This window comes from Amyelois transitella, chromosome 2 (assembly GCF_032362555.1).
Source record: "Amyelois transitella isolate CPQ chromosome 2, ilAmyTran1.1, whole genome shotgun sequence".
Taxonomy (NCBI): domain Eukaryota; kingdom Metazoa; phylum Arthropoda; class Insecta; order Lepidoptera; family Pyralidae; genus Amyelois; species Amyelois transitella.
This window is the reverse complement of record NC_083505.1, coordinates 4916675-4941419: the sequence shown is the minus strand read 5'-3', so window position 1 is coordinate 4941419 and position 24745 is coordinate 4916675. Positions and strand designations below refer to the sequence as shown.

Sequence of the window (24745 nt, the reverse complement as noted above, 5' to 3'; positions counted from 1 at the left end):
GAAGTTAAACTTTAATAATAATAAAAACTACCATGCACTGTACGTTTGGTAAATGTTATTTTCAATTGGTTACTGGTAACATTAATGCTGTCAGCTGAGTTGATTATCGAGCAATGGTGGTGTTATGACCTAAGAAAATAAATCGAATTCATTGTCATTTATTGCTGTGTTATTTCACTATAGCTCAACAAATATATTTCTAGATGAAACATTAGCCCTTAGGGTTCTGTATGGTATAATATAAAGACATGGATTGGAGTGTAATTGTGTGATATCTGGAAACTGTAGTTGGTAAGTGATGAATCTTTGTTGTTCAAATGTCTTCAAACGCAAAAAATACCACGTTCCACTTTAACGATCTGGCATTGTAATAATTTCGGAAAATGTTGTTTTGGATGATATCTTTGAATAAGTAAATGTATATTAGCGTGATCAAAGACAAGCACATCATGTATCTTGTTTGCTGTAAATTGTTTTGATAAATCCCAGGTGTAAGGACTATTGTTTGTTTTGAATACATTTTTTGCTTTTTGACTTGGACGCGCCGAAAGTTGACGTAAAGGGATCTTCCTTTGTGTTTTTTTTTATGTAGACCCAAATTTGTTCCATCATACGAAATATTTAGTACATTTTAAATTGAGTAATAAAAATAAAAGAAAGCATAATATTTTAAAATTATTTCACAAATACCATACCAAAGAATGTAAGTAAAATATTGTAATAAAACTTAAGGTTGATTCTAATGCTTGGGTCATCAATGATATTGTAAAAATTAACATTAATTGAATTTATAATTTTTTTTGCAGTCTTGGTGGGGATTATCAGTAAAGAGCAGTAGTGCTGGATTCCTTTTGATTTCAAGTTCAGTTCTCTTCATTCACAATGTTGTATGTGTTCCATGTAGATGCTGGTCAGATGACCACCTATGACATGAGTCTGACCTTGCAAACGTAAGTATTTTGCCATTTAATGTACCTACTGGGTAAGGCTCTCTAGCAATGGTTGTACAGGTCAAATGGCTTCATGCAACACTTTCCTGAAAACCTCATCATAATAGGTTCAGCGAAACGTGAGATAATCATAGACAAACATATGAACATACAAACTTACATACATACATGTCAAACTGAGAAAACCTCAATCTTAGTGCGCCTCTGGTATGAGAAGAGGTTGAAGATCCAAGCCTGTTTAAAAAATCTAGCTGTTGCCAGCAACTGCAACTTTTGTTCATATATCTCAATAAATAGAAGATTACCCTCTGTATTGCCTTTTAAGTGGTGAGGGGAGAAATTTTTAAATTAGGTTAAATGCTAGATTTAGTACATGAAAGATAATAAATAAATGTGTATTTGTATTTATGTATTGTCTTAGTGGAAATCCCTTCCAAAGTTTTCCATTTTGCTTCTGTTAAACAGAGTGGCCATGTTAAAAGCTGCTATAGAAAGAAAGACGAAGACACCTTCAAGTTCCCTGGTGCTATTGGTCAGTGGTGGTGAGGTCCTGAAATCTGACCACATGGTGTCATCATACAGTGCAGGCACAGACACAAACCCTATATATATGTTTAGTAAGCCGTCAGTTAAAGAGAGTCATCTAAAGAAATCAAGTAAGTTCTATATTCCATTCACTAGTTATTAAAATATTTCAAAACTAGGTAATTAAGTCAATTTACTAACAAATAAGTTATACAGGTCCCAATTAATTTAAGTGTTTTCAATTATTACCTCATTATGTGGTCAGCAATACAATAACATCAATTAGTATTACTAAATGGTTCTATAAACCAAACCAAAACTTGCTGAGGCGGTTTTTATTAGAAACTATTACATCATTCATGGAGTGCATTAATCCATCATCATCTATAGTAATAAAATTTAAAAACTTATGTGATAAATATAAATATAAAGAAATGAATGAACTTAAATGATGGAAATCTTTACTGCCTCAGTCTTGATTTTCACTTGCAGGCTTATTCATGATTGTAAACAAGGTATATATATTTTATTTTCCACTTTTTCTATATTTGAAATGAATAAATTGTGAGAGAGGGGATGTGCCAATTACTCTGATACTCCGATGCTTTTATGGTGAGGGAATGAATTATGAGGCAATTCACCCATTAAGGCTGAATGAGTAAAGATGATCTAAAACGGGAGTCGCTTTGTGCAAACCCCGATTAACCCAATCCAGGATAGTGGTCGCTCATGCAACACGGGCTCCTCTATGTAGAGGTGAGGATGAAACCGTGATTTATGCTAGAAGAATGTAGAATAGTTTCGAAGACAAAACATGATGCCTTGTCAACGTTCGTGAATAAGCCTTCTGAAAGCGCGCATATGGTAAACGCGCCAATATTATTAACAGTGTGCAGCGATCTCAGTCCAATATTGGAGTTAGAATCAGGTGAATTCCGGAGTGGGGAGAGGAGTTTCGATGGAAAGTCGTTTGCTGACCTCAAGGCGAGCGTGGACAAGTGCTGCTCTCTGCCAGCCACTGTCAGCACGGTCATAGCCTGCGCGACTCTTGCGCAGAGGTTCAGTGACCTCGCGCATGAGCTGTCTAGGAGCTGTGAACAATTGGTACATGAGCAGCATCTTCAGCATCAGGTATGTTAAGCTATCAAGTAACGTCGTCTAGTCTATTTGATATTACTAAAAATAGTCGGGTATTGGAAGAAGTTTTAACCAATGCATGGTATATTGTTGGTATTTCTATACTTACATATGTAGGAAATTTTTTAGTGTAATGAGTTTTTATTTAATAAAGACTTTTCCATTGTGTGTTGAACACTTGGGTGGGTATAAAAAATAAAGCCTTTTATTGACATTGTACTCAGGGTTGGGCGGCAGTGGTAGCGAACTTAGAAGATATATTTAACGAGTTTTGCGACAGATCAAGAAATTTCAAAGAAACGTTCAAGAAGCATCGCGCGAAAAAGGAGGAATACCATCAGCAACTGAATACGTAAGTTCATTAGGACGATGTCATTTAGCGTCATCTAATGCATATAGAAACTACGTCTACTTTTAATAGAAACTAATTAGCATCGAGATTAATAAAAATAATTGTGCGTTAGTACTTCAATCACTTTCTCTGATTAATCATAACTGTGGTCCGCTTAGCAGCATTAAGTGCCCTCCTGTACCTAATGCTGTTAAGCGTCCTACACTCCAATATTGTTTGTTTATGCTCTACATTATTTTATTATAAAAATAAATGATAATTGTAAACAGATCCAATGAAAGATGATTGTAGAAGAAAACGAAAAAAATATAATCTTTTGCCTCATATCATCCTGAAAATTGACGGCGCTGTACACGTTATCCTGGAATTATCTAACATGTTTCCATGAAGCCTCCTGACACTCTTAATGTGATACAAATTATGAACTACTTTGGTATAATTTTCGTTTATCACTAGTAAAATAATTTTTAAACCAATGTCATAGCAACTACTTAGGTTTTAATTCGGCCAATGCCAGATATCCTTATTGAATCACACTCGCTGTTGACTTGTGGGTCATATGGACGATATGTGACCATCACGATTTGAACTCATATAGTGTCGTGTCATATAGTTTTGCAAAATTTGATGCTGTTTTATGAATATGATAAAAAAAGAAAAATAACTCATTCTTTGGTAAAAAAAAATTAAAAATAGTTATAATATGTTCCGTCAATTAATGTTTCAACTACAATAGCGTAAATGTTTATTATACCTGAAAATTACGTGTCTTTCAATTTGGTTGTTGAACCGGTTCTCTCAAAAATTACACATCTTAAGAATTTGTACTTTATCAATGCTAGAGTAGATAAGAAAGATTCTTGGAGCGTTGAACCTATCGTAGATAAACTATACATTTACTATGCATTATTTACCTTACCTGCCATGATTCATTACTAACAAGTACTTATTGTTTAGCAATGAGAGCGTGACGACTGAATGTAAGCTATTTACTTTGGCATGAGACAAAAAGTAAATAATTATCTGTGGTTTACTCACATGTTAGTTTGTTGTCTAGCAAATCAATTTATTTGACATCTTAATAAAAAATTTAATTTTACTGGCTTTCAAAATTATATCGTACGTACATATGTACGTTTAAATGTAAATGAACACAAAATAGGCAAACGTTTATTGTCTTTGAACATCTGTCATATCAATTTAATTAATTTTTGCTACTTTACCAATGATTATTTAATGGTACGGTCGCGTTCATAATTGCAGTCATAGTTCGCAAAACTTTATAGCTTGCACCGCTGCTATCACTCACACATTCACACAAATAACACAATAAACAACAAGTTGAGTAACCCGCCCTCAAGAAGAGGGTAGTGAAAAAAAAAAAGTCGTCCGCTAATCAACACAGCGACACGCCACACAGCGGAGATCCATGGTGGAACAGTACGAAAATAATGGCTTCATACCGACCAGAATATTAGCGGAACAGCTCGACACATCAGTTTACTACGGTTACTGTTTTATGTTTGCACCGTGAGGGACTACACCACAGACAGCCAGCAAGAAAGCCGTATTTATCAGAAATAAATAAGCAAAAACGTTTAGAATTTGTTCGGCAGTATTTGGATTTTGACTGGAAAAAAGCGATATTTACGGACGAAAAGTTCGTTTATTTTATGTCATCACAACACGGTAGACTTCATTTATTTATGGCGAAGAAATGCAACTCGGTATGAAGAAAAAAATATTGTGCCAAATATGGAGTCTGGACACATCTCTGTAAATATGTGGATCTGGATGAATGCTGCTGGACCTGGAGAACAGGTGTGGATAGCAGAACGCGTTACAGCTGATCATTATGTGCAAGTGCTGGAAGAAACCATGTTACCAACTGTGCGGTGTATTTATCCGATTGATGATATGCCAACAATATCATTTGTGCAAGACAACTGCCCTATGCATCGAGTCCATATAGTGCGTGAAAGGCTCTGCCAATTTATATTAAAAGTACTAATTACTTAGATAGTATTTTAAGGACAGCTTCAATATCTTTTCTTTATGAAAACGAATAATTAAGCTGTAACCTTAATAACAGGAGATAAGTGGATGATACAATTAGTGTAATAAACTATATATGTATAGCTTTATATAATAATCAATATGTAAATAAAACTATAGGTAAACTGTTTCAATAAAATTTACTAATTTTAATTATTGAATGTTTTATTTTGCTCCCTCTTGTTTAATATTTCTTGCTGATTTCCGTGTTTAAAAACACGGGTATTGTAATTCTTAGATATCAGTTAGTTGGTTTGTCAGTCAGTTACTTAGTTCAAATAGCACCTTGAAACATTAAAAATTGTCAATAACACTAAAATAGACAAAAAAAGATAAGAGTAGTTCTAGTAAATAGAACAAGCGAGTGTGAGCAAGCGAGATTATCTAATATATCTTAGATCTCACACTCTCACACACGAAGTAATAAAATTGCTACCCAATAACTGTCAAAGGAACCACTACCTATGTTAGGGTCGGTGCAGACAAACTTTCAACCTTATTAAAATGACATAAGTCTGGCAGGCTTCCCTCTATAGGCAAATCTTATGCAAATAATGAGAGACGACGATATTTCGATCGACAATTATCGGGCCCAGTTCGGCCATCGTTGATTACCGTCTCTTTCTGTTTTGTTATATTATATGTCATAGAATAATAAACTCTTTTACTTAGTAATCATTGGTATTAAAGACCGTATTCATTTGAAGGAATATTTATTCTTTTAAATATGCATGTGTGTGTGTATCTAGTGGAACCACAGTGCACGCTATTTTAACCCGTAAGAATTTTAAAACTATGACTGCAGATATGAACGCGATCGTACACTTACGTATGTAACTTTAATGACATACTCGTACCCTTAAAAATACCCACTTGTCTAACACAGCATTGACCTTGATCATCAAATGCCTCACATCCTTGAGACAACTTGCTCTAAGCCACTGACCTTAATTACCGGCATACATTTAGCTATATAGTATATAGCACATTTTAATACACCAGCGAGATGCACTGTTTCATATAAACAATAATATATAAAATATATGGACATAATGTTTATTGAGTCCACGTTATAAGGAGTACATTGCTTGATAGTGGCGGAACAAATAGGAATTGGGTTAGCTTCCGCGTTGAGGCTACAAATATTTACGCTCCTTTACGTCTTACATCTTTATTATGCAGCAGTTGCATTTCTGTCTAGTACCATTGGACATGGAGACGAGACGATATGTTTGGCTCTTTTCAAGGCATATAAGAAACAAATTAAATTAAGGACGTCCTGGTAAAGGGTCAGGTCAAAAGTACCCGAAACCGCCGAGCTTGTATGAAGAGAGTTATGAATGTGGACGAAGCGAAAGAAGTATGCAGAGATCGTGGCAAGTGGAAAGAGGTAGTCTCTGCCTACCCCTCCGGGAAAGAGGCGTGATTTTATGTATGTATGTATGTTTATTTTCTCCGTTACGTCATCAAACTGTCTCCGCAACTGTATGTTGTCAATTTTATTTTTACGCAGTGTGACCGGGTACTTATGTAAACAATGAGTGTCTAAACCACATATTTTTGTAATTTTGTGGCGTGTTATTGATGGAATATTTAAGTGTCAAATATTGTTTACTGGATGTACTTTACTATCTGTTACTAACATTAAGAGTTAGAATTGATTAAGTACAATTGAATATAAACCTTAAGTGGGTACTACGGCCATAATCTTTCATAAGCATGTGAAGACCAATGTCAATTTGCGAATTGACGATCTGATTGGCGCAGTTGTCGGGTTCTGGCTTCTGAACCAAAAGATCCCGGGTTCGATCCCCGGTTAGATATGGAAAAAAGCTTTTTCTGATTGGCCTGGGTCTTGGATGTTTATCTATTAAAGTATTTATTATTAAATATTGTACCGATGAGTTTATGATACAACACATGGATCGAACTTATTTTGGAGCTAACTTGATTTGTGTAATTTGTCCCGTAATAAAAGGATAAATTAAAAAGGTTGAAGAGTTTCAAAGCTAACAAGCAAGAATTGAGAAATACCCCATGGTGGAATATTATATGTCATGTTGCTTGTTTTAGACTCAACGAAGTATTAGAAGCACTAGGTAAAATTCCGATACTGCCGGCGTTGCAAGTGAACGCTGAAGCCCATCGGTTCTCTGGTTTCGATGTGTTTGAAGAGGCAGACTTCGAGGGAAACCTATACAGGGTCAGCCATCCGCTGGACAACAGCTCGGAGACGAAACACCAGGAATTTGGAGTCGAGGCGTTCAAGTTGTCTGAAGAAGATGGTAAGTAAATTGTTATAAAAATGATTGTATTGTATAGTCTAAGGTTCAGTTTTATTATATATATTAATACTGAATATTTGTATTATTTAATTCAAATTTACAAATCATTAAAAAATTATTACGCTAGAAAGCTGTTCCACCGTGTAACATAGAAGCTAATAATCATTTAATCGTGAAGGCCGACTAGATGCTAGTATATACTCGTACGTGTGTAATACTTATATCCGTATTAGTACTCGTATCACAATTACCGCCATAGTAACTCATGCGAATCTTGACCTCCGACACAAAAAGTAGAACAATAATAGACTTGGCGTGTATGTGAGGTGTATTTTAATGTATAATGCGTTACTACACACTTCCGGGCTCTGGTAATGAATAATGTTTTCTCTATGGCTTACTGATAGCACTTATGAACGTTTTTTCATGTTGAATGTCCTACGTACTTTGTTTAATTTTAATTACTAACTTACCTAGAAAAAAGGTGAAAAGATATATTTAGGGTTAGCAAAGTTGTTGCACGACTTCTCATGTTTCATGACTTGATACTTACTTGGACAGTAAAGGAATAAAATTATAAAAAAAAATGTTACGGCCTTTTTAATTCCGCTCTTAATATCATTAAGTTGTAAGGTGTCACTTTAAGGTGAAATGGATGGCAAAGGTCAGTAATTATAAATTTTTATATAATCTGACATTCCTAATCTTACCATTATTATATAATTCATTCTCATTGAATTTCGGGGTACCCAACCAAAACTATGCCAAATTTCACATGTTTAGCCCCAGAATTTTGACATCTGCATTGATGTCAATCAGTCAATCAATTTCCTTTATACATTGTTTATAGATTGTGTCATAAAAGTTATATTGATTAAATAACTTGGAAAGATCTGTGCACAATTTACAATGAAACACTCCTAGAACTTAATGGCTAATAGTTTTATGTGTGGGAAAGACTCCCAACGTAAATATTCCTAAATAAATACCCATTTGAAATAAATCCGTAATATTTATTACAGTATTCGAACAAAAAGATGCGGCAGCAAAAAAGGATTCGATGCAGTCGGACGACCGGCCGGTGCAGGAGTCTGACGAAGGGATGCGATTCGGAAGGTATTCCTCAGAGAGCAAAGATGAACTCACTCTGTTGCATTGGATATTGGCGAGGGGCAACAAAGATTCGTTACAAGATATAATCGATTACTGCCAAAAAGGACTCACACTGGTAAGAAATATGAACATTCTGTATATGTAAGGAACATGAAACTTTCATTTTATACACAATAAATATTATATACATCATCACGTCATTATCTCTTACGAGGTAGGCGGAGGCAATCCCAAGTTTATTAGCTTTCCATTGGCTAAATATTATTTTTAACTGAAATACTTTTTTATTCTTATGAACGCCCATGTCAAAGGCGAATCTACGATTTTTTGATAATGGTGTTTGATTTTATGTTAACAATTACTTGATCTCCTTCTTATCACAGAGACAGAGAGATATATAGAGAGGGATAACATAAAATATAACAAATGAACGAGGTTGAACTATTTACACACAGTCGAAAATTAAACATGTAGGTAAACATATATAACATACACGAGAAACTAATGACTGATTTACCAATGTCAACAACATAAATGAGTATACAGGCCTACTGTTTGCTACCAATATATTTGAATAAGTCGAATTATTTTCTTAAGGAGTCTTAAATCTTAATTAGTGACCCATTTACCAATTATCTGTGTTGACTGCGTACATACTCGTACTTAGATTGAACTGGAACTAATAACGATGTCAAATTGTGATCTAAGTACATCATATGTTTAGCTACGAATATAGGTCTAAATTTTGATAACAATACATGATTCTATTGTGATTGCGAAATATTAGTTTCTACGCACTTATCGGAAAGGTATAAAATCTAATCGTGACACACTTTTCGCCGTGTAGTATAAACAAAACAATGTGTTTCTTGAATATTGCGTAGAATTATACGGGACCGATTGAATAAATTATATACATACATATTATCGTATATATCCCTTGCGGAGTCGACAGAGCCAACAAAGTTTCCAAGTCAATTTTCCAAGTCTTGAAAAGGCCGAATCACCACGTTCACCTGTATAGCTTAAATTGTATTGAGAAACAAATAGTGACAGGTTGCTAGCCCATCGCCTAAAAGAAGAATCCCAAGTTTATTAATTAGCCTATCCCTTAGTCGTCTTTAACGACATCCATGGGAATAGCCAGAGTTGGAGTTGTCCTGTTCTATAGTGTCGGGAACGACACGGCATCAAATAAATTTATTTAATTACCGGTATTATATAAAAATACAAAAAAGAAAGAGAATGATTGAAATCTATTTTTGTTTTGGAAATTTTAGGTCGTTTCAAGGCCATTTGCGGAACTGTATTTACAAATTTGCTTAAACATTCATGAGAATAATAATTATGTACGTCATCAATAAAGTTTCCTAGTTAACTCGAATAATAGATTAGCGATTGTTTTTGATAGTAGAAAGATAAATTTCACCTTAGGTACATATATACATACTATATAGTATAATCACGTCTTTATCCCTTACGAAGTAGACAGTTCACGTTGTTGTTAATCTATATGTAATAAAACACTAAAAACTGTTATTTTAAGGTAATAATTTTATTTATGGTATTTTTATGTAGGTAGCAGCGACGCCGTTTTGTTCGCGCGTAAAACTATCGCTGTCCGGTTTCCATAATAAAAGCGGAACATCTACTAACTGGTCCTTTACTATGAATGCAATCAAATTACCGCCGTCAATTAGAAATGTACAAGTAGATTTATGGATTATCTGAAAGCGTTTATCGATTTCCATATCTACCTGATCGCTGTTTTATTACACGTTGGCACTGGAAAATAGACATTTTGCGAAATTAATGTTCTATTAATTAGAACATTTTGGTTTATGTATCTTAGAATGTGCAAGTTTTGCACCTTCTAGGTTTTCTTTTTATTTCTACAGCCTAATTAACTTGTTTCGACAGATCGAGACAGAGCCATTGAAAGAGCACGAAGAAGAATTATGTCACATTCTAGAATATGCGAATCTTCACGGTTTGAAGCAGATCAAGGGCATAGAGGAACGGTTGTATCGCCTCGATCAGTTGTTGAATGAAGTGAGGAAAAGGGAGAAGGACCAGCACGATCAGGCTGCCTCGCTCATACAGGTAAAGAGCTTTCTTTCTGTGACACCATACATAATGATAGCGTCTCTTGAAGGATGAGACTACATATTTTTATTTGCCATCAATCCCTGAATGCTTTCGTTTGCTTTATTCACCTTCATCGATCTTTTATTCACACTTACACATCGATAAATTCGAGAATAGTAAGTATAATATTCGAGGAGGCTTTACCTCTTATAGATAATTGTAGGCGAATTTCTTTTTAGGAAAAGAAAAGGGACAATAAGATGTTTACACAATTTGATATTAAAATTTCTTAACACAAATCTTTAGAAAAAATTTTAATACCACCTTACGAGTATAAACACAATATTTGAACCTATATAAATATTCATTATATTTTCAGTATCGCGAACGACTAAACACGGCATGCGATCCGTCAGTGCTGCCAACGTTGGTGCAGTCGCACCGGTGTCAACTAGAAAAACTGCTCAAAGGACACCAGGCCATAGCGGATATCCGCAGGCGGATCATTAAGTCAAAGGATGAACTGTCTTATATTTTAAAGTCTAGATTAGAGTAAGTTTTGTAAATGGACTTCCTTATAATGCCATATCAATATAAATTTAACCTCTATGAATTACGAGGATGTAACATAATGCAAAGCAACTTCGTTATTGGAAGCTAGTTAAACAAGAAGTATAAATGAATTTTGGATTGCATCTTTACTAGTGTGAGACAACAACATCCTCGGAGAAAGTCGAATAAGAATGAGTCTTTTAAATTGACCTTAATCTTCATATAAAACTCCTTTTCAAATAAACCTGTTATAAGAGAATATAAATGATAACTATCTTATAACAAAATGCTTTGTTCCCAGGGCGGTACTAATGATAGAAAACTCGATGTCCGTGCAAGATGCGCACGGAATGCTGTCGTTCCAATGTTTCAATCGTCTCGCGCGGTATTTCGTGATAGTATCGCAGCTACATCGCGCCCCTGCCGTTTTTGTGCGAGCCGTACACGAAGTAGCTAGACGCAGGAAGTTCTCTGAAGCTCATCTTAAGGTGAGAGTGTACTTTTGTAAAAAGATATGTAAAGATCTTCTATCAATGCTTCAATCGTCTCGCGTTGTTTTTCGCTGATCGCGGCCCTGTCGTTTTCGTACTAGCCGTGCACGAAGTAGATCTTAATAAGGTAACAGTGTATAGATAGAATATGAAAAAGTACACAAACGGTGTAGAATGATCAGCCTATAAAATGAGAAACTAAGAAAGTACCTACTCCTGGTTTTCAAACTAAAAATATTTTTCTATAATTTTAGTGGGCATCAGATCTAGCGTCGAAATTGCAGAAAATCCACGAAGAGGAATCATCGAGGCGACAGGATTTCAACACTCTCTTCGACGGGCACTTCCTCAAAAGTTTGTTCCCGGGCATGACAGAGTTGCCCCCGCCATTCGCAACTCAAGCGCCGCCCGTGTTCGACGCGAAACTGCCCAGGATCACGGACACCGATGTCGAGTACATAGCTAAATCGTTCCCGCATTTGACTGAGGAAGTGCCCAAGTATGATATGGATGCCACAGTTAAATTTTTTGAACAAAGGTATGTACATATTGTTTAAGCTTGTTTTTACCGTGATAAATCTATTTTTTTATTAGTGCAATGCAGTTTTTAGGTTTAACAAATAGTAATTCCCAGCTGTACTGCTAAAACTTAAATTGTTTTTTCCTTTTTCAGACTTGTCTCAACAGATGACAAAGATAACGAAGAAATTGCTCAAACAGAAGCGTAAGTATTTTTTATTATGTTGTTCAAATTTGATTCAATTTAATAATTGCTTAAACACTTCAGTATAACCGTCTAACGGAGTATGTTGCTAATAACGAGTTCTTAACAGCTCATTTAAAGTTTTGTACAATAAATTTAATAATCTAAAATAAATAAATATATAAGGGTCACATTTTAAATATACCGACTGAGCTAAGTCTCAATCTATTAGATATTGTTTTCCTTCAGTGACGCAGAAATAGAAGCGAAAGGCGGCTATTTCGAGGACATAATCAGGGCGACGCCCGCGCTGAAGGTGGACACGGCGACGTGCTGCTCGCCCGCGGTGGCGGCGGCGGCCACGCTGACGGAGGTGCGGGTATCAGTAGTTCCGGGCGACTTCGATAGCTCAGACTTTTACATCGAGGAGTCGCTGCCCTCCAGCTTGGAGTGGGGCCGGCCCGGACAGGTGCATACATAGGCGGACGCGAGCGGAACTGAACGGATCGAACTCGATGTGTTATATATACCAACATATATTTGTTTCTCTAAAGGGTCCTTCCAGTTTTTTCGAGATCTCGAATAAACTGGAAGGCCGCGTTCAGCGGATTCGTATATTCAATACTTGTGTTCTCTGTTCGCGTGCAACAAATAATTACCACTTTGCCAGATTTCAAATCTGCAGACCTTTTTGGACTGTCCGTTGATATGTCAAACAGTGATTCAGTGTCCCCTTTGTATAAATAGATATTTATAAAATCTAATTTCGTTTTTAACTAGACGAATTTCTTTTTTCTATAAAGTTTAGTTTTTCTTCATTTTCGGCAAAAGCATGAGAAATATTTGTTCTCATTTTCACTATTGCGGTTTCAGTAAAATTGTTTTACCATCGAAAGTTTTCGATCCGTTTGTTTCTTGAGTGTATAAGCGCCATTCTTTTCGCAATCGCCGTTTATGTGACACCTCCATACAACTATATTTCCAACTATACAACGGGCCACTGAAAAAGTGATCATCTGTAGGTGGTATACTTTTCTATTTGGCCCACTGTACTTGTGAGGTATCACACAAACGTACGTGTAGCTGTTTTATGTTGCTCCTGTCTCCACCGGCCCCGTATCAGCTGTAGCGTAGTGTTTTATTTCGCATTATCATTTCAATCTTGTTTTAAGTCCTTTAGTTTTTTAAACAAACTTTGTTTTGTTATGTGACCTCGTTTAACCTCGCTATGTTTTGTTTTTTATTCTAAAATATACCCACAGATTTTGATTAGGCTAGATGTCACACGTTCATTGGATAGCATGAAAACCGAGCGACGACCATTATTTTTCGCAACGGTATTGCGCTTGTCTGTGTCACAGTTAGTCCCGGGTTCGAATCCTCGTAAAGGCATGATGAGAAACGAACTTTCTCTTATTAGCCTGTGTCTAAAATGTTTATATATTTAACTATTTACATACATACATATGGTCACGTCTATATCCCTTGCGGGGTAGACAGAGCCAACAGTCTTGAAAAGACTGAATGGCCACGTTCAGCTATTTGGCTTAATGATAGAATTCAGATTCAAATAGTGACAGGTTACTAACCCAACGCCTAAAAAAGAATCCCAAGTTTGTAAACCTATCCCTTAGTCACCTTTTACGACATCCATGGGAAAGAGATGGAGTGGTATTATTCTTTTTTGTATTGGTGCCGGGAACCACACGGCAATTAACGGCATTTAACTATTTAATATAAAATATAGTATCGTTGAGTAAGTATCTCGTAACACAAGTCTCGAACCGTGTGGTCCGCGTCCAATTCAGGATCCAAGGTCAAAGGCGTATACCTGGGCTCCTCTCCATTGTGATGAGGATGCAACCGGGACTAAAGCCAGAAGAAATCTAGTCCAGCTTTAATCATGATTGAACATGATAAAGTTCCCCTGCAAAACCTGACTTACCTTCCATTTTGCACTAGTTTAGAGTAATGTTAACTAACACACTAATTCAGGGTGTAATTTTACGTAATTTTTTTTTTGTTTGCAACGGCTAACGCGTGAATAAACGGCTTTTTGCGCGGCTTTATCTATCTGCGTTTTCATCCGTTGCTAAATAGACAAACTTAGTTTTTTCACTTTTTCTCCTACAATAAAAATTCTGTCAATTCATCGCGTTTTTGAAAAAACAACAAAACGTTGATTTGCCTCCGACAAAAATGATAGCTCATTGATAAACGTGTGATGTTTGTAATTTGATATAAGCCGGATATGTTTGGACAAACTTCTTGTGGCATCTAGAGTAATTATTCTTTATCAGCAGAGTATCTGACTGTATTGTAAATGAAATATTCGTTTCAGGACAATATGGACACACACAAAATCAACATGGAAAAGCTACAGGAATTCCTAATAAGTTTATGCAGTTTATGTAGAACTAATATTATGTTTATTAAAGAAGAATTGGTTAAATTAAAAGGTGAAATTAATGAACAGAAGAAATTCGTTAAGGGTAAATATTTAGAAATTTTAGATGGGTGGGAGAGAAGTAATCAAGAGGCAGCTATAAGATTTCGTGAGCACACTCAGAGAATGACTGTAGACCACGAATTAGAGTTGAGTGATATGAAAGCGGCCATGACACAAAAAGATGACGTCATAGATTCTCTCAAAAGGGAGAAGGAAGATTTGAAATTGGAACATCAAAAAGATTTAGAGAGACTAGATAAAGAGCATCAGGACACCAAAGATCTTTTGGAAAAAACTCGAATGGAAGTGAAAGAGCTAGAAAAGAAATTGGCGGAATATGATGCGAATAAACAAGTGGAGATAAAAGAGTTGCAGGAGAAGATGCATTTGGATTACAAAGCAGAGATCGAGTCATTGCGGTCTAGGTAAATTCGTTTTTCACGTTTTCTTTTGTACAGCTTTGATGTAGATCTTGTAGCAAAGAAACATACTGTGTCTAAGGTGCTTCTCTTTCCGTACGAATTTTAAAAGGCAATTGCTTCCTTGGGATGCTTCTTTTAGGCGAAGGGCTACCAAACTTTTATTATTTGAATCTTAATCCCAATATTGAAACTCACTGTTGAACGTGGCATTTCAGTCTTTTCAAATGTTCTTTGGTAATGAACTGTTTGATTACATTTATCAAATATTTTAGGTTCCGCTTAGTAGCAATCACAAATATGGATCGTTCTCCGTCCGAATCGAGTCTTGAGAAAATAGAACGAACCGATGTTATAGAAATTTCCAGTCACAACGCGATCGTCATGCAGACGAAGGAAAACGCCGAAGTGGAAAAGGAGGAGGCGGTAAAAGAGGCGGTCGCGAAATGTGACGCCGATTGGAGACTTAAGCTCGAGGAGGAATTGAAATCCTTTAAAAATAAATATGAAAACGAGAAACAGGTGAGTGTATTTCAAAATAAATTGACGCACTTTTTCCCATTGTGACTAACTATAAAATGTTTGTTGTTGTATAGTCACTTTTGTAGCCTTAATTTATTAAAATAAATAAACTGGATCTTGAATGACAAACTGGGACAAATATCAATATTGCAATGGTAAAATATAAATGGGCTGTCAAAATGTAGGCTCTAAGGGTCAGGATGATAAAATAACATCTCTTCAAGTTTTAGTACAATGTAGTAACATTTTCACTATCTTAATTTGTTTTCAGGAAGAAACTATGTTATGAAAGTATTAAGATTTGTTTATATTGTTCTAGTTTGTCTAAATAAATTTATAGGGGAACATAACAAAGGTTGAGTTAGCCGTTAAGTAAATTCGAAACTTGCGTTACGTAATACTAACTCAACGAAAATATATTTATAATAAATAATTATATAGATAAACATTCAAAACCCAAGGTAAATTAGAAGAATTTCGTTGTAAATATTATCCTGGCTGAGTTTCATATAAGGGACTGCGCCACAGAGGCCGTCAAATTCTAGATGAATACCACATTCGTTGGTCCATCAATATAAAACTTGTGTTACATTGCAGGTTAGTAACGACGTGAGTCGTCGCCTCATCGCTGAAAAGGACCGTCAATTGGACGCATTACGCGAGCGAGAGCAAGCGTTGGTCAGGGAAAGTAATAAGTACAGGGACACAATTCAACAACTCACAGATCCCGAGACCAACGATTACGATGCCCTGCTCAAGACACAGGTGAGATTCTGTTAGATCTCTTTTTGTAATATCACTATTTACAGCGTATCCTTGATCGCATTTCATCATTGATGAATGTATATTCATACGTCTATATTCTTTGCGGGGTAGACAGAGCCAACAGTCTTGAAAGACTGCAAGGCCACGTTCAGCTATCTGGCTTAATGATCGAATTGAGATTCAAATTCTCTCTTATTGAACTCTTATTGAATTAGGCAGAGCATTTTTCGATCTCTCATTTATAATTCACATTCAAAAACTACTTTTCATTTTGCGGAAATAAATTAAACGATTAATGAAGTATAAGAATGGTGTTTTATTTTTAATTAAACTTACCAGTTTTTACAACTATGTATTATGTAAATTATTTAATGAATCTAATTAAGTCTAGCTATCTAATGAACGTTAATATTTCATACTATCTAATGAATATGTGGCATACAGTCTTATGAAAATATTTGTTAAAATAATTGTAGTTCGCGTCCCTTGAAAACGACAAAGCCGTGCTACAGCAGCAAGTAGCAGATTTGAAAAAGGAGTTGGAGAGGAGAGAGGAAGCGGAGAAAAGCAGAGACGAAGCGGAGAAGAGCAGAGAAGATGACAGCGAGGGCAGGTTTGTATTTTTTTAAATAATATTTAAGCTTTTCCAGTTAGTTTCGTATTTTTAGCCTTAATGTGTTTTAAAGGTTAACCAAAACTAATCCAAGGAAAAGTTTACAAACGCTGTATGACGTTCGAGATCCGTCATTGCCGAATTAAAAACAGAGTTATATATTTTATTGTTAATAATCAGGATTGAATTGCTTTGCCCACGGATCATGAGAATCGTAACAGGATCAACATTTATAATATACTAGCGACCCGCCCTAGTTTTGCACGAGTGCAATGCTGATGTTATATACTTTCATATAAACCTCTTGAATTATCTAATCTAAGCAAAGAACCCGTATCAAAATCCATGCGGTAGTTTTAAAGACTCAAACATATATAGGGAGAGATAGCGTAAAGCGTCTTTGTTTTAAACTATGTAGTGATTTGAGGGGTATTCTCAGATCGTCCCCCAAGAAGGAGACGGTCAGCCGCCGCGGCGTGGCGCACACGCCGGTGGGGCTCCCCGGGGGGACGCTGAGCCTGTCGTCGTGCCTCCCCGGGCACACCGTGCTCGTGCTGTGGGACGCCGCCCACCACAATTACACCGTGCTGCAGGTAACGCCCTCGTAGATCATGCGCGTCAGCTCTCATAGATCATCAATTTAATGACATCGTATGGTATTCTGAATTTTGAATCTTTGGTCTGGCGACGTCAAGCTAAGATTTCTTCTACCTACGCTCGCTGAAGGAAGAGTTGCTGGACATTCTAGCTTGCATACCAACGTATGTAATCGGAATTAATTCTAGAGGGAAGAAGACAACGTATACGGGTTTGAGTATAAGCTTTTGTTTTTTTTTTATATTGAAGAATATTAATAATTCATTATTTTTGTTATAGGAAGCTCCGGTCATGTTCTTTGTATATAGTGATTGTCTGGCCGCCCTTGATCTCAGTCTGAACGTGAAAAACGAATCGGAGCGCAAACTGTATGCCGTGGCGACGGTCGAGTCTAAGGAGTACTGCTATGCTAAAAGGGTAAGTGTTCGTTTTATATATAATATGTTATTTATTTTGTATTTAGCTTTTTATTGTTGGAATTATAAAAAAAGTTATGGAAGTGCCTTATTTTACATGTTTATTGATTATAACATGAATGTATAGTGTGTCAAAAAAAAAAGGTTGTTATAACTATTTATTATCTTTCCCGTCTGTTAAAACTAAGTTTTATTTATATCCTAGTAGTTTTGGCGTGAAATAGAAATAGACTCACCAACAAACATTCGAATTAAGATATTAGCTAGCTAGAGGAAGAATTATATTACTTGGAAAGTGTTAATTTCGTACCGACAGGTGGCGCTGAGTTCTTATTTCTTTTTGTGTCAAGAATTTTTTTTATTAACTGTTATAATTTAGTACTCCAGTTTCTTTCGTTTTTTCTCTCGCCTTGTTTATTCAAATCATATAAATTCTAAATACTTAGTTGGTATACTTCGTATTTAATGGATGTCCAGTTATAACGGTGAAGCTACAGTATTACCACTATTAAACGTTTCATCGAAAATATTTGAGCGGTTGTGCCTACCAGAGCGCATCATTTGAACCTGCCAACTGAAGTGTCCGCTTTTGAGACATTTTGTTTATGGATTTTAAGTTTAATGTACTTGTAATAAGGTCGTTATTTTTCGAGTTTTCATTCGGCGGTAGATTGCGCTATTCTGCGCCGTCGAATATTGCCGAGGTGACTCATAAAAGGTTAGTACTTTATGTATTAATGTACGTATACCTGCAGAGTGTGAACCGCTACAATATGCCGCGTGGTTCCCGCTTCTACCGCGTGCACGTGAAGCCGCTGCGCGCGCAGCCGCCGCCGCCGCCGCCTTGCTGCGACCACAAGCATAAGCAGGGTTAGTCATATATTCAATACAATAGTAACTTAATTAAATTTTCTTCTTTCGGGAATTACAAGGAATCCTTTCATTTAACATTGCAAAAAAAACTAATAATGTCACTGGTCTCTGTCCTCCGGTAATAAGTGGTTTTTACATACGTACTTACGTATAGTCACGACTTTATCCCTTGCGGAGTGGACAGAGCTGACAGTCTTGAAAAGTATAAATGGCCGCGTTCAGCTGAATGGCTAAACTATGGAATTGAGATTTAATTATTAACAGATTTCTAGCCCGTCGTCTACAAAAACAAATCCCAAGTTTATTAGCTTTACCTTCGTCGTCTTTGACGGAATCCATGGGAATGATAATTATATATTCTATTCTAAAGTGGTGGAAACCACAAGGTTGGTGTTTATTCTTGAATAAAATAAGCCGAAAAATTAAACTCTGCAGTCATTTTGGCCAATCATGGTCAAGAGCGGACCCCACCCAGGAAGACCACAACCGGGAAAAAAATCATCGGGTTAATGATCTTTGTAAATCATTTACGTATAAGTCACTCATACGCTTATCTCATTGCTTTGGTCTAATTTACTTCTGCCAGTAAACTAGCCTTCTTCCTATACCTCCAAAAGTTTATTTTTTCTAATAATGCTATATTTCTTTTGTCTAATTTATTAATGCTCTTAATTTTTTTAGCGCTATGACACTATCATTCATCCTCCGCTGCTATGGGTTCGCTTGGTCTTCAAACATTTTTTTTTTGTTTTAATTATTAACAATTTCTTAAATAGTAAAGCGTGACAATTAGCCGAAGTTATTGGTAAAATTTGCTTTCATAGAAGAAACGAAATGTTTTGTTAAGTTATATTTACGAGCAGATGATGTTTTATATAATCTTTGTATGAGTAAGTATACCTATAACAAGAAAATATAGCTCGATAATTTTTACTGTGCTCTTTTTAATTTTTTAATCGCATATTTTTTTTTTAGTTTATTAATTTTAATCTTAAATTTGAAGGCCAAGCGTTAGTTCATATTGTTGTAACAATTTGTAACGTGACGCGTTGCGTTACAGATAAAATGAAGCGCAGCGTTCTCTCCGTGTTGGGCGAAAACCGACCGCTCAAGAAATGGTTGACCTACATGCATGCCCCAGGTCTTTGCTTTTCCTTCTCATTTTGTTTTTGTATCATAAATCTTTCTGTATTGGCATCTCCCTCTATCTTAAAGAGGATAGAGTGAGCAGAAGTTATAATAAGGGAAAGAAGAGCTTATATATTTTATTTCTTCAAGCTAGATATTTATGGCTCTCGCCGCAAATAAAATAAAAAAAGTAACAAATTTAAAATGAATTCGCAATGATGTTTACAAATCTGTAACCGGTAAAGATTTATGATGCCTTTCTGTTTTTTTGCATGCCCTTTTGTTTTTCATTCTTTAATTTTGCTATTCATTCATCTTTTATTCTTTTTATAACTTTAACATTCAAGAAAAATGTTTTGGAAAACACTGTATGTATATAGTACGAGCTCTTAAAAACGCATGTAATAAATCCCAGTATAATTTAATTTTGGGAGTACATTGTGGGCATAAAGCGCAACCGTCGTCCTCTATATTTTGTTAAGACTAATGCCAAGAATGAATTTATTTTTGTTACGTCCAGACATGCACAGATCGGTTGACAACAGTCAGTCGACGAGTTCGACCACCGACGATGCTGGTGGTAGCGGTCGTGCTGAAGTGGCTACCGCTACCCTCATCAACTTGGAGTCCCCTAAATCTCCCGCGGAACCGAGCGTAGCGTCCAGCAGTAGCGCGGCCACAGTGCCCGCGACATCGGAAGACCAGCTGGATTCTATAGAAGCCAGCGAATGGCCGGCCAGGATGCAAGTGTCTACTGCTAGCGCAATGTGAGTTTCATCAAGTCATTTCGCTCATGGCAGAGTGGTCGTGGGGGAACAGGTCGAGTGACAAGTTCGGAAATACACCGCCATTCTTGTCGGATCTCAGCTCTTTAGGTAATTTAGTTTGTTTCATTTAGTCTGTTTCATCTAATGCAAGACCTGTCACGCTGGTACCTTCGACTTTTCACCACCACTACACAACGTGAGTTTGATTGCTTATTATTTCCTTAGAACCTAAACCTCAGAGGATTCCATCAAGTCAAATAATAGCCCAGCGATTTTGGCAACTACGTCGGATGACCTACGGGATCTAATTAGGCTTGTGAATAGCCAGCTAAGAAGCAAATGGCCGCCGCTAATGCATTGAGATTTTTTTCAGGTTATTTTTAAAGTCAATACTGGATCCAAGTGGATCCAGGTAGCCGGATCCTAGTGGATCCAGTTGTGTCGCAGCCGTGAGAAGACCAGGCGAATTCTATTGAGACTAGTGAAGGAGACCTAGAGAACACAACTGTAGTAATGTAAGACATTTTTTAAAACATTATTGAAGTCCTCCGAAGATCGGAGTCGACCCAGCTTAGCGTAGCGATAGACTGGAACTATTGCGTTGCATGTCTATTGTCTATAAGTATACAAAAGTTTATGGTAATATTTTCTAATATTTGATAGTTCAAAGCCAAATCTTGTAATAAACATTCTGAAATTCACATTGGGTTCAATTAAAATCATGTCTTCCTGAGTTGCCGTATCCATTAGGTTTCATATATATTCATTCTTGGGTTTCATATATAGGGTCCAGCATATAAATGAATTGTTTGTCATGTTGCAATTCTCCCCCGACCCTTCTAAGGCAATGCAGAGTCACCTTTTTTGTATTGAGATCTTAGGTGTAATTTTACGGCGAAAAATGTCGCGGGCAACAGCTAGTAGAAAATAATCTTTTTGGTGCAATAAATAGTTTTTATAATTTTCAGGACGGACATGGAGTGCAGCGTGGGGCGCTGCGCGGGCCCCGAGGCGGGCGAGGCGCCCGAGCTGGCCGAGGAGGCCGCGCCCTGACGCCGCCGCGCCCGCCCGCGCTGCTGCCGCTAGCCCTCGGGGACCACACGAACCTACGCGTCACTCAAGTGAAGTGCGCTCGCCGTTACGTTCTCGATTCCAATTTTAAACGAGTTTTGAGTGAGCGGCCATTTTGTCGACGTCTTCCGCTACTCTGCGACCCTGGTGGTCTCGCGATCCGATGACGGATCTTTGTGATCGATGAACTCTAATAACGTGTCTTTGTGATCATATTATGTTGATAAAAGTTAACATCAAAATAGCTTTTAATATTAAATTACTCTTTATTTTTAGATTAGATATTATTTTCTTATTATGAAGTGGCGTTTGATTCGAATTATTTCATTCGACGGTGATTTCTTCACAATAGTACAAATTTGTATAGTCGTAAAGCTTTATATTTTTTTTTGCGAAAATATTCGTGAATACCATTTTTTATTTTTTACCTGTATGAGTTGTGTTACTAGTTTAACGTGATTGGTATATTTTAATATCCTGACATACATTTTGGAACGTTATATTTTTGTATTGTATTGTGCATAATTTCAATGATGTAAGTTTATATAACCGCAGCACAAAGTATGTGTAAGTTGACCAATCGATTACCATCAATTGGTCGACTCAAAGCGGGAACAATGTTGGCGAATGACGGTCTTATGATAAAATAAACAAAATTTTAATACCAGAACCTTCTCATTTTCATTTGGCTATTAGATATATCTTTTATTCGTATTTATTCTTCCTTAGAAATATATTTTTTAATACGAATTGGGGGTGCAAGGAGCACCGAACACGGAAGATTAACTTATGGTATGGAGTTCGCAGATATTAGACGTATTTTTAGAGAATAGATACACATTCATCCCTAAGATTCTCTTTAACTGTTGCCTCCGATCAAATATCTGTCAAATGACCATTTTGTGACGCCATCTTCCATCCCTTTTTAAGACTGCCTACAATGAATGAGTTTATGTGGCTAGCGTAGCGTGTATTCTACCCGCATTAGCTAAGGGACACTTTTCAACCTTGAAGGCTTTCCATTGATATGCGGACTTTGTTAATGCCTTTTTCGTTAATCGTAATATGGTATGTGACATGTATCGCATGGGATAACCTACGATTTTATGGACAATAAAGACGACATTTGACCTCAATAGACCTTTCAATTAATTCCAACATCTCATGGCGACCCTGCCAATATGTTTGTAATGACCGCTCCCATTAAAATGTATTACCGGTTGCATATTCTGGTGCCTGTGGTCAAATTGACATTCAACATGCTGGCAAATTGCTTGAAAATTTTGAAGACTGCCTGACTAAAGTCCTGGAACAACAATGCGAGGCATTTGTTTGTAGGTGTTTTTGTCAGTAAGTAGCTTCCATTTTATAATTAACAGATAAAGTAAATGTATAATTTTGAACGGGACTTTAGCATTTACTTATACAGGCAGTCCACCTTGGCAATCAGATTAAATCCTTTAGTCTTTATATATCTCGAATCTCCTTCAATAAAAAATACTTTTAAATTTTGTCTTTCTTACATGAGGACCGCGATACAAAATGGCCATAAGACAAGTTATTTTCGATCAATTTTGAAACTTAGTCACATTGATTGCTTAGTGACAGTCGGTCAATTTTTTAAGTAATTTTTCTCGAAGTGTTGGTAGGCTTCTGCGAACAATAACGCTTATAATCTTGATCTCGATTTTACTCGAACTCTTCGACTTCTGTAGATAGTGTTTACATCTAATTTCAAACCTTAGCTATAGTATGATTGATATTAACTTGAGGTATATATATTATATGAAAGGGACGGGGCACTCGTTAGCGGCCACCTCCTAAATTGTTTTTCCAACCAAATAACGAAATACGGTCGGGCTCCTAATACGCGGTGGCCGTTTATACCGAGAGTGACTAACCCTTTTATGTAATTAGCTATAGTGTTTTAGAATTATAACCCTTTTAATGCTAATGCTTATCCAGAGTGATATGATCATATTTTGTATCTACCACGTAAACATCACCTAAACGGAAAGTTAACATAGAATTAATAGTAAGAAAAGCACAGACACTTGCGTCCGTAATTGTTTTAGCGGTTCTAATGTTAATTGTAGATTTGGTCGAAGCGCAAAATGTGAAGTTGTGTTGTAAAGTATGGGGCATCGCTTCCTGTTAAATTTGTTTGTGGCCTTAATGTTAGTGGCACCCTCTGTGGGGCCACGTCGTGCCTGCGGCCTCGCCTTGCTGGGACAGGCAACGGGGCTGACAGAGCCGCGGCAATAGCTGTGATACAACGTGCTGTGCTCCCTCGATCCTGAATATTGTAACCGATGGTTTTACCAGTACAAAACTCGCGAATTCTAACCGTAATCAATTAATATTAGGCCTATATTTAAGAATTAAAATTACCGATTTAGTTTGAAATTTTAGCTCGTTTTGTACTAATAAAACTTCTCGTCATGGCTCCGGCTACATCAGACTTTAGTTATAACAGTTGCTTTCCTAAGTCAAATATATTAAGCCGCGCGCAAAGTGATAATTTTGTAAGAAAATCTCTTTGCGTGTGGTTAAGTGATTCACTGGAGTGCGTCAGAATGAACGGTTATTTAGTGTAGGTAACATTGAACGTATGTTACGTATAATACTTACTAAATATTGCTTACTTATTGCTTCTCATTCAGAGAGAATTGCTTGCATAGTAAATCAGAAGAAATAACACACTTTCGGTTGATTATTTCTTAGTCTGACATTGGAACGGATGGTCATCAGGCGTTGTGTTTTTGCTACGTAAAATTAATAAAATTTTGACGGTAAACACAAAAATACACCACTTATACCTGCTGCTAATTCCTAACCGAATAAAAAAGCCCGACGAAAAATAATTAACTAAAA

The 24745-nt window shown here is 36.4% G+C and overlaps 1 protein-coding gene across 4 annotated transcripts; it reads left to right on the top strand.

The window, feature by feature from the left end:
- Positions 1-81: 81 nt before the first annotated feature.
- Positions 82-22541, top strand: LOC106143154 (RB1-inducible coiled-coil protein 1). Of its 4 annotated transcripts, XR_009657072.1 has the most exons (24): positions 82-291; positions 807-950; positions 1416-1606; positions 2365-2606; positions 2837-2964; positions 7093-7304; positions 8327-8532; positions 10338-10520; positions 10885-11057; positions 11359-11545; positions 11803-12086; positions 12222-12272; positions 12501-12720; positions 14593-15125; positions 15395-15641; positions 16239-16406; positions 16883-17019; positions 17459-17612; positions 17896-18033; positions 18788-18902; positions 19966-20046; positions 20554-20800; positions 21174-21315; positions 21769-22541. XR_009657072.1 is itself a non-coding variant. In XM_013345168.2 (23 exons), exons 2-23 carry the CDS (start codon positions 883-885, stop codon positions 21851-21853), a joined length of 3954 nt encoding a protein of 1317 aa, XP_013200622.1. In that variant the 5' UTR covers positions 82-291; positions 807-882; the 3' UTR covers positions 21854-22541. The 4 variants fall into 4 exon arrangements, 3 of the variants coding, with proteins under 3 accessions (XP_013200622.1, XP_060802643.1, XP_060802696.1); XM_013345168.2 differs by lacking the exon at positions 21174-21315 and having other exon boundaries at positions 12501-12624; XM_060946660.1 differs by lacking the exon at positions 21174-21315.
- Positions 22542-24745: the final 2204 nt, after the last annotated feature.

What these genes read in the sequence shown, in the direction of transcription:
- LOC106143154 (XM_060946660.1), top strand. Translation starts at nt 883, where the DNA reads ATGTTGTATGTGTTCCATGTAGATGCTGGTCAGATGACCACCTATGAC. An exon ending in TCTCTGAAGCTCATCTTAAG is followed by an intron (nt 11,546 to 11,802) that starts GTGAGAGTGTAC and finishes CTATAATTTTAG; the next exon opens with TGGGCATCAGATCTAGCGTC. An exon ending in ACAATTACACCGTGCTGCAG is followed by an intron (nt 17,613 to 17,895) that starts GTAACGCCCTCG and finishes TTTTTGTTATAG; the next exon opens with GAAGCTCCGGTCATGTTCTT.